Source organism: Phlebotomus argentipes, unplaced genomic scaffold (genome assembly GCF_947086385.1).
Source record: "Phlebotomus argentipes unplaced genomic scaffold, Phlebotomus argentipes genome assembly scaffold_18, whole genome shotgun sequence".
Classification (NCBI taxonomy): domain Eukaryota; kingdom Metazoa; phylum Arthropoda; class Insecta; order Diptera; family Psychodidae; genus Phlebotomus; species Phlebotomus argentipes.
The window spans coordinates 14,940,587-14,951,088 of NW_026776177.1; the positions used below are offsets into that span (position 1 = coordinate 14,940,587).

At 42.1% G+C, this 10,502-nt stretch overlaps 1 protein-coding gene across 1 annotated transcript; it reads right to left on the minus strand.

The window, feature by feature from the left end:
- Positions 1 to 2,806: 2,806 nt before the first annotated feature.
- On the minus strand, positions 2,807 to 8,799 carry LOC132259225 (D(4) dopamine receptor). Its single transcript, XM_059756781.1, has 4 exons — positions 8,458 to 8,799; positions 6,043 to 6,602; positions 5,053 to 5,303; positions 2,807 to 4,997 (listed from the first exon to the last, which is right to left on the minus strand). Exons 1-4 carry the CDS (start codon positions 8,797 to 8,799, stop codon positions 4,738 to 4,740), a joined length of 1,413 nt encoding a protein of 470 aa, XP_059612764.1. The 3' UTR covers positions 2,807 to 4,737.
- Between the last annotated feature and the right edge of the window lie 1,703 nt (positions 8,800 to 10,502).

Consider the following 10,502-nt stretch of genomic DNA (forward strand, 5'->3'; position numbering starts at 1 on the left):
TCCCAAATTTACATACAAAATGCCATCTTGTCACGACGACTGGCGCTCAAGCGCAAAATTCAATGAGGACAAATCTAATTAGTTTCTGGATCTCATGACAACGAGCGATGACAGTCGAGAAAAGAAGTGATGAAGTGTAATTCGATCATATTATTGGCGAAATTATCATTCCGTTTATCACTCATTTGGCCTCAAATTGCCTAATTACACAGGCTTAAGTGAAAGCTACCTGGAAATCATTTCACCCAGTCGGGATTTCTTCCAAATCCAATCCATAAATCATTCTTTTTGCACATTTGCGCGCTCAGCCACGCCATGCCCACATTCAGGGATGGAAAATCGAACATCAATATAAGCGTCTGTCAGCAGTTAATTGATGAATTATAAATTAACACAGGAAATTACCTCGGTTCTCCCGAGTGCATGCTTTTTCCCGCACGGTGTGTAATTTTCCGCGAAAACAGCCACAATATTCCTCCTAAATAATCAATGCAGAGACAGCATTAATTGGGGTTTCCCACAAAAACTTGTAAAGACATATCTCTGAGAAATTTATGGTAAACTTAATCCGAAAGAGAAATTTACGCTGTCGCGTTAATTATGCAAAAGTGTTTTATATAAAGTAATCCACTTTCCTTCGAGTGATGAGTAGTTTAAGAGTTCTTAAAGTCTGCGCGGCTGCTTTCCGTGAAAATTCAATTATGCAATGCAGCCTCTCGACATCTCTCGCGTCTTGACTTTTCAAGCAACTTTTCAGCCCCTTTTCGCTCTCTTTCCCTTGTGCTTCAGCGAGGAAACATCGAAAACAACTCTGTTAATTTATTATTTTGCCACCTTCGGCGAAATCTTCATACACCAAGATTATGCAGATGATGTCATTTAAATTAGGAAATTCCGCTGCTAAAAGCGTCACAGTCCTCATAATTGCGAGAGATGAAAGCTCTTTCATTTGCATGACACTTCCGAGATTTTCATCAGCCATGTGGAAATATGAGGCTGTGGAAAGGCTGGATGTATCATTATCGAGATAAATCACGCAGCTTTTTCCGTGCTCGCGACGTGGACCAGCAAGATGTAAGATTTGGTCCTGAATCTTTAAAACCGTTCGCTTTACATTTTTTTTTTTACATAATAATGTGGCAAATAGGGAAGTCTGGGGTTTTACAGGCAGGTTTTCAGTGCATTTGGCTTTAAGGCGATCTTTTAGATCTCTGAGTAAGTTTAAACGAATTTAAATTACAATTGCATCGTTTATATTGGCAAGAATTTATGAAATCGCAGTAAATATCTCAAAAATCAAAATTTCTAATAGCACTTAGCCAGTTAAGTAGCTTGTCCAGTCACATTTTGAGCGTAGAAAACCACGAACAGCTCCACTTTTCCCTACTTTGCTGATACTCGCGTTAATCTGACGTATTTGGCATGTGCGGAAAAGTCTTAAGGTTTTAGAGGACCTTTTTAAAATGCCCAAGACCAGCAGCAGTCAAGAAATGTATAAGATTGCCACGCTGAAGAGCGGCGGATTTCCCTTGCCAGCCCGAGGGGTAAAAATGGTATTTAGGTATTCAGCATTCAGCAGGACTTTTGGGTAAGATTGAAATATGATTTATTAAGTCCACCGCCAACTTTTGGGGTGTAATTAAGAGCCAGAAGAAAGCAAAAACGAATGTCAGCAAATCTCTATTGTGTTCCGCAATAGCTTTTTGTACTACATATATATTTTACAATATCCTACAAATGAGTCACAGCGTGAGCTTCGTGAATTAGGCAAATCCGATTTGCGGTGCGTACAATTCAGCGAGAAAATTGCTGAGGCGAAAGGGACGAAGCTTTAGAAATGTTTTATTTCTGTTATTCTCTGCAAATCTGTCTCAAATATCTTCTCTAACGAAGGAGACTTCTGCCTTCAATGGAACAATAATGGCACCAAAGTATAATTATTTGGAAGGTAAATTCTGAGTCTCTCATGAGTGAGTGCATAATTGTGTCTGCATATTCGAGACAATACTGTATTTCTTGTTCGAAGCGATTGAAATATCAAAAAATGTTTTACAACATAAATTACATGAAATGCAGGGCATTTTTCTATGGAATGTTTGCAACCACACTTTTTACCCTGTTCTGTGGTTATATTACATTAAACTAGAGGATGTCTAACTCATGCATCACTTTCACCACAGTCAATACAGAAATTCTCCCTTTTCCTCCCCGGAGAATGGCAAAAAGGGTGAAATTTCCACTCAATCTCCAAGATAAATCCCCAAAATGAATGTCACGGAGAAGAATTTCATTGTAAGCTCGTTTTTTGCACTGGGAAAACTCAAAAAAGGTATGTCCAAGCCGAAGATGAGATATCATGTGACCTGAAAAAAAACTCACCCTGAGAATGAATCAGCTCAGCATTCCCATGAAAAGAAGTTTTTTTTTGCGTTTTCAAGCAAGGATTTCAAATAGGTACATTTAGCACAGTCAGAATGAATTTAATTGCAATTTGAACAAAGTTTTCCTTCGTTGTGTGTTGTAGTGCTAAAATTTGTATTTGTAGCCTTCACAGTTGCATGAATTCTCCTGTTCTGAGGTGCGCAGTGGTTTCTGTCAACCACAAATATCTCTTACACTTATCCTTATCAATCACACTGAAGAACGTCGCTTTTGTGTGATTCTCTCCATTTTCCCCTGAGCAATCCTTTCACGACCACTGAAGCCAACCGAAACACTGCTTTCGCATTATTCGTGATAATTAAAAAGGGAAATGAGAAAATATAGCTGGAAGAAGAAACAAGACAGTTGACAAAAATTTTGTACATTTTATTGCCCATTGAACAATTACTTTTTCATACAGAACATTTTATTATATTTATTCTCACTTTTTGCTTCACATGACAACATCGAAAATATGAGTTTGATTTTCTTTGATTTCAAGAGTAGCTCAATGGAAAAATTTCACCTCCTCACCAAATATATATATAGAATAGACTTGTATTTAGTCGATTTATGAGAGGCCCAAAACGAGAGGAATTGAAAAGAGATTCTGCTTCACAAGCTTCACAATGTTAATTGAAATTTATATATTTTTTTTAAGTTTATAAAGTGAAATCCAGTTAATTTGCAAGTGTTCTTGTTCCAATTTTTTTCTTCTTCTAACCTTCTTTGAGACTGAAATCAGATAAACTCATGGAGTTAAAGTGACTAAAAGCCAGTTGAGTAACATTGTTTTCCCTCTTACTTGATGTTGTTGCTGTTGACTTGTTGTGTTTTCTTGTCATGGTTAACATTATTAACATGAAAAGTTAGAATATTCTCTTCTCACTTTAAAATATCTCAGGCACTATAGAAAATAGTTTTCTTCGCATAATTTTTTTTACCATATCTTTTTTATATCTCTTAAAATATTTTGACCAGAATCACAGATAAGAGACACGAATCCGAAGACACGCTTAGTTCAAGTATTATATGCCTAAATATCGAATTATTGAAATACGACATGTTTTCCTTTTCCTCCTAACAATTCATCACCATCAATTAAACCATCGTCATTAACATCACACGGGAAATATTATGATAGATTTCTATATGTTCCTCCTTCTGTCCATTCTCTGCTCAGCTGACAACATAACACTTATTTGATAGTATTACTTAATAACTTCACTATAGTCCTTATGTTTAGTCAGTTTAATTAGTTCCACGCTATAATCTAAAATTAGACGTTGCCTGCCTCACCAGGGCGATTAATTAAAATGTTCCTCTTCCACTATTCTCCAATTGAATCTTCCTCATCCGCAAAATTATCCATTTGTTTGTCTCCATGCTTCTCGTGGAGCGCCCGTAAGTCACAAATAAAGCACCCGAACGGAGCACTTTCCACCCCCACCTCTCGCCTACAGCAGAAATTGCTGTCTTAATGCCCTCTTGGAGAATTTACCCATGCAAATACAGTCCCATTGACGTGCAGTGCCATTCAGCTACGATTAAGGATGTGAATCGATTGGAGACATCAATAAATGTAACAATGGTTATTGAAACTGTGCAATTTTCTGCCAAATTTTCCGCCCCTTCGAATTCACATTGTTGATGAGGAAAATAAGCCCACCTTTAAATGTCATATAAATCATATCGTTTTGCTTGCTAGTCTGCCTGCAATGAGGAACTGATTAAAATTCTTATAATGGCGTCAGAGGTAATTCAAAGCAATTTCGAAGTGGAAAACGCGAGAATTGATGTCAAAACTAAATTTATGATGATGCTCTCTCCCCAACAACAGCCTGTTGCCAAGGAGGGAGAGTAATTCTTGCAATTTTCCCCATGAATGAAAATTAATTTTGTTTTGTATTTGGAAACTTTTCTTCTTCAAACGAACTTAGAGGGCAAGTAAAAATTCTCAACATTAAACCATTTTATTCGTGGAACATTTTTCTATAGGATGTGCTTTGTAATAAAATTGTTGCTGCTGAAGGCATGTTAATTTGCAGAAACAATTCTGGTTCTTTGTAAAGGAAAATATTTACAAAGGCTTTCAAATGCAAAAAGATAAGATGTACATTCAGAGCACTTTCTCAGCATCTCACCTTTGTTCGCTCACCTGCACCATCATCAGCAGAGTGGGAGAACGGCTTCAATATTCACAAAGAAATTGTGTCAATGAAGATGTTAATGAGTTGGGGCGACGAAGTGGGAGTGCGAAATGGTGTCCTCAACCGGGCCATTTCACTCCGCACAACGGGATGCACGATGGGCGTTTCAGTAGAAGCAGTGCGACGAGGCCTGCGGCCGCGGCGCGGGCTGAGGGCGGGATTTGATGTACCTGGGATTGAAGGCACCCAGGGCGGCCTCATTTGTGGACGAGGGCTGCGGCGACGGAGCGGTGATGCGGAAGCGCGTCCGGAGGAATTTCTGCGCCGATGATATTTGCCAGCACGGCGTGCACGACAGTGATTGTCGGAGGGTGTTGTGGTTCAGTATCCAGTACACGATGGGCGACACGGCTGAGTGCGTGTATCCTGCAAATCCAATGCATATTCAGGGGGCTCTTGAGCTGCTCTCGGAAATTCTTACCTAGCAGCAAACTGAAGTCGGCCAGAGTCTTCGTGCACAGACTTCCGTTGCCCAGCTGAGAGCCTAGGATGCAGGCCACGTGCGGTGTCCAACAAGCGACGAAGATCAGGGCAGCTCCGACCAGGAGATTCGCCAGGCGTCTTCGGGAGCGCAAAGTGGACGTCTGAGGCAGTGGAAGTTCAGAACTGTGCCTCGTGCCGCTGGCTCTTTTGCTTCGCTGACGACGACGCATTTGCTCACGACGAATCGCTCTGCAATGTGGATCCCCGAATCTCGATATTACAATGTGCTATTCACACTTCCGCTGGTGTAAATCCACTCGGAAAAGACATGCATGAAATTTCGCCAGGAAAATGCCATTAGGATTCAAATCCATGCAATGATGGAATACAGGAAACCATATCGCTTATGAAATTTCCGGAAGGGAGACACGGATTTCCAAATATATTCCTTCGAGGGAAGGTGTAATTGGAATTTTACAGAAATGGCATTAGCCAGCTCTAACAGCCCATACGGAATATCGCAATAATAAAATAATGGCCTATCCCTCGAGCGGAACGCACACTTCCTCCCCCGAATCTCACCTCACTCTCAGTGCTTCGGAAAGTGGCGAAGTGGCAAATGGGCCGGGGTGGATGGATGAGTGTGTGGATAGGAAATGGGTCGACCTTTCGATTTCACACCCCACACTCTCAGCCCCTCGGGCAGGGCGAGAAGCGATACACTGCAGAAAGTGGGGAGGAAATGGGGAGTATGTCTTGATGAGAATCGAGGTGAGAATGTGAATGAATGGAGTACATGGTCAAATTTTTAAGCTCAGTCGACATTTTTATGAGCCCATTTCCCGCTCCATCGGGAATTCTGAACTTTCAGCCACTTTTCCGTTCACCCTGCGACATGACGGGCTGCAGGAATTGCTGTCGGAAGCACATCACAAATCACTGCAGACGCCACGTCATTGAGGGAGTTGTTAATGACGGCATGACTTACCTGGGCGTTTTCGGCATCGTCTTTCCCGTCGCCTTCCTCGATGTTGCCGCTGGTGTTGTAAGATTGCTTTCCGCCGCTCCGCCTCCGTCTGAACTGTCGTCCTGCTGTCCCACGACTCCTCCGCGGGCTGGCGCCATGCCCGTGACGATGATCATGTGCGTGGGCCTCCTGAGGATGGGCATGGGCAGCGGTAGCTCGCCGTGAGCCGCGCGCGCCGTGAGCGAGAGTGCGCACAGCTTCCGACGAACTGCCAGGTGGTTCAGGAGCACTCCGAAGCCCGGAATGACGAAGACCAGGATCGTGTGAGTGGCAAGGAATGGCACGTGAAAGTCGCCGTAATCGGGTCGGCAGGTGGTTCGCGAGTGAGGCGCTTGGTCAACGCGGTGGGCCAACAGAACGGGCACGCTCACGAGATTGGCAGTGAGCCAGGCTCCGAGGGCTAGGACGGTGGGCAGGAATCTCGTCTGGCGTAGTTGCGCCAGTCGAGGGTGCTTCACAGTGGCGAAGCGATCCAGCGACAGCATGAACAGGCAGAATGTACTCGCTGCCACGGGCATGGACTGAAAAGCAGGGAAGCTATCTTAAAGTCTTACATAACTTATATCTAAATCGTATATCCCCGTGAGAATCTCACCGAGAGTTATGCAAACTTCTCCGAAAAATGTGAGCAATTCACTTGAAGTGCACAGAGAAGCTTATTTGTGTCAGCACACATAATAGTCTCATCTTTTACGTCTCTTTAAGTTCATATAATCTCTCACACTGTGAGGTGATATAGAGCACCCCACTTAAGACGCTTTAAGCACCTGGATAAGGGTGCATCGTTCGCAATTCATGTGATGGAAAAACGTGCACACAGTATATGAAAGTTGTGCTGCGTTTGACTTCACTGCGAAGCTATGGAGAGCTTTGAAAACTCATTTCACCAAAATGTTTGCATTGGTGGATTTTAATTCGGAAGCTTTTGTACATGAATATTTTATATCTGTCTGCGGTTTGACATGAATTTTATGAATACATTTGTAAATCCTGTGGTTTCATCCCATATTACGAATCTGAAAATGTTTTCGGACTGCTCGTGAAAATTCTCATTCGCCAGGGAATAATGCTATTATCACTTTCAGTGGTCACGAAATTGATTTTTAAAACAATTTCTGCCCCACTTTGGCTCTTGGGGGTAACAAAACGTGTAAAAATTAATGCAATGTTACCCTTTATGTCATCGTAAACTCTTTCCGCGAATACACCAGTAAATGGTTAGGAGCAATTTGTCCAGAATACTGACCATTAGACTCAAGATAATAGAATTTCGCTGCTCTCTTTTTCCCTGTGATCAAAATTGATTGCGCTATTAGTTAATTTTTGTGACATTTAGGTCACATTCCCCTCGGCACGATGCAAATCATCTGTCTTTATACATCATATAATGCTGGCAATGCACATTCAGATTTAATAAAATTGTGAGATAAAATGATCCCTAAGTAATTAAAAAGAACTTTAATCTCGCATTGCATTTGCTGTGCTTCGCAGTGCACGAGCTTTGCACATAATTCCTGTGGATATTTAATGTTGATTTATGGCATTAGAGTGATAAGGCAGGATTTTGCAATATAATATTCTGAAATGTATTAGTAAAATACACAGCAGCCTCTCGAATTCTCCACATTTTCTCTAAATATGCGTCCACTTTGCCCCGTACTTTCAACATTCGTTAATGAATTCAATGGAAATTTGCTACTGCGGGTAAATTCATTTCATTTCCCTCACCCATAAGGTAATTAGTGAATCTTTTCACCTTTGTCATCACATTTCACCCCCCCCTTGGCAGGAATTTCGACCGTACAAAATGGAAATATAATTTCACCAAAAAATTCCTGGCACTCTTGCCAACTTTTTATGTGGATAATTTTATTACTCGCTCGCATTTTCATTTCTGCTCCTAATTTTAATCCTACTAATTGAACGATTGGTGTATTTTCCATGTCTGGAGAAGGCTTAGCAAGATATTTTGCCAAGTTTTTTTTGATTAATTCCCCTAGCAAAATCATACCGAGTGGGATTTTATTGATATCACCTCAATTAATATACCATATTAATCCCTCCCATCGTCGAATTTAATGGCTATTGCTGAATCATTCACATCACGAGACTTGGGAAATTTCACCCATGAGACAAAACAAGAATTTTCTTTTCAAACCCAATTCGAAGTGACGTATTTTCTGTTGTGTAAATTTGATTAGGGAAGTTTTACAGATTTTCCAGCAATCCCGAAAAGTTGAAAAGTGAGAAAAGTGAGAAAAGTTTGCTAGTTTCCCGAACAACAATAATATAGAGCAGTCCAAAATGTGACCACCCTCGGTGTAGTGAAATTGCTATGCTGGGTATAAATGTGCACAAAAGACGTGCAGAACTCACCTTTACGAAAGACATGGCTTTGCATGCCGCGGGTGGTAGACTCCATGTGCTGTAATTAAACGCCATGCTGACGACAGTGAGAGGCGCCGCGACGCCTGAAACTATCAAATCGGCAACGCAGAGCGCAACAAGTAGTGGATTCCGGAGGCGTCCATGGGCGCACAGCGTCACGACCAGGGATGCATTTCCAAACACGCCCACGAAGATCACTGTGCAGTAGGTGCCGAGGAGGGCGAGCGTGCTCGACGAGGAGAGCCAATCCCCGCTGGTGGCGTTGGCGCGGGAATCGTTGGTCCAGAGAGTGGAGTCGCCCGGTGGGTCAGCGTCGCGGAGGAGGTCCATTTGCCTCGCTCCACTCACAGGCTGCTCATTCACGCATCACTTCCGCGCGCCGTGACGCATCGCGTGAGCATTGGGACTCCTGGAGATCTGCAAAGTACGCAATCCGCGTCTCACTACTCTGTTAACCATTTATCACACTCAGACACACTCCTCGAGTGTGCTAACAGGCTCATATGCAACAGTTTACAGCCCATGTCACGGGGATTAGGCACGATATGATGGAAATATCTTTAGGGTGGATAAGGAGGTGTTCAAGACAAATGTTTGACGTCAGAGTGGAAGGCATACAATTCCATGTTGTGGCTTGAAAAATATTTTTTCTAACTTTTTGTGACAACACAAAGAACCTCTAGAAGAACATACAATTTCTGTTATAATGTGTAAAAGGAAAAATTGTTCATTGAAGTATATGCACGTTTCTGAACTTTATCACGCTTTATTTATGAGTTTTGGAATCAAATTTCAAGGAAAGACGTCGTATTGTCTTTCACTTTTCTTTGAAATGCTTAATAAAATCCTCCAGAAGAAAGTTTCAAGATATTATCGGAAATGAGTCCAGACTTCCATCAGAATTTTGATCAGCGCAAAATCAATATTTTGTCATTAAAACAGTCAACAAACGTGTTTTCGAATACATTGACACAATTCCAAGCCACTGGAAAACTAATCAAACTTAGCACACATGTGTAATTAAGGGATAATCAGGGATAATATTTAGAGTTGGTCAACTGTTTCTTCGTAAAGCTGTAGCGCAAACCACTCTTTTTCCAGAATCTGTCGTGAGATATGGCAGAAAATGATTGACACCGTGTCACACCAAATTTCCGATTCATCGGCTCACCCTCAGCGCAAAGAGCTTTAAGAATTTCTTATTTGCCATCACATTCGTTCATGTATCCAAATCAGAGTGGAAAAGGTGTGAGAGCTGCCTAATCCTTTAATGCTCTGCGCTCAGGGGGTGGCGCCAAATAGTATGATTCGCATGGAAAATCATCTTAATAGTGTGCGTGGGGGTTTTCCCTCCATTCTCGACTTAAGCGCCCCTGGGTAAAAAGCCTCCGGGGATGAAAGCCATGCGGATAGGCATTTAATCAATACCCACTCCATCAAAATTAAATCCGATTTGATTGCTTTACATCTTTTCATGCAAGGTGCGCCGGGAAACGCCGTGGGGATGATGTTTATGGGGCTGGAAGGAGAAATGTGGCGCACAGCATCAGAAACAAATATTGCGCCCTTCGGGTGTTCCCTCATCGAGTTGAAAGTTAAATTCTGAGCTTAATTTTCCCAGCAATTTCTACCCAGCCGTCATTTGCACTCTACGCCTATTCAATAACCTCTCACTTCTCTGGGCTAAGAATAGTTGCTGATGGGTTAAAATTCTGGAAACCGCAGCTCGAGAATTTCCATCGATCGGATATAAAGTCTGATGAGAGGCCGGATTTCTCGAGCAAATCTCTCGACACCGAGGAAGTTTCAAAGGGGTGGTGTCCATTATGCCCTCAGCTATCCTGCCTATGGCTTCAGGATAGGAATTTCGCTTCATTTCAGACATTCTCTTTTGCGGTTCAAGAGATATGTATCTTCTAAAAAAGGCCCAGGTTGAGTCTGATAGAACTCTGGGAATGTATTCGCCGCAGAGCAAAATTCTTTACCTCTTTCTCTTCCATCTAAATTTTCCCCTTTCTGACGAATGTAAAAGC

Excerpts from the sequence above, each read along its gene's own strand:
- LOC132259225 (XM_059756781.1), bottom strand. The coding sequence starts at position 8,799 with ATGGACCTCCTCCGCGACGCTGACCCACCGGGCGACTCCACTCTCTGG. Across the intron at positions 6,603-8,457 it reads AAGCCATGTCTTTCGTAAAG|TCCATGCCCGTGGCAGCGAG; the intron begins GTGAGTTCTGCA and ends CCTGCTTTTCAG. Across the intron at positions 5,304-6,042 it reads ACGATGCCGAAAACGCCCAG|AGCGATTCGTCGTGAGCAAA; the intron begins GTAAGTCATGCC and ends TCCACATTGCAG.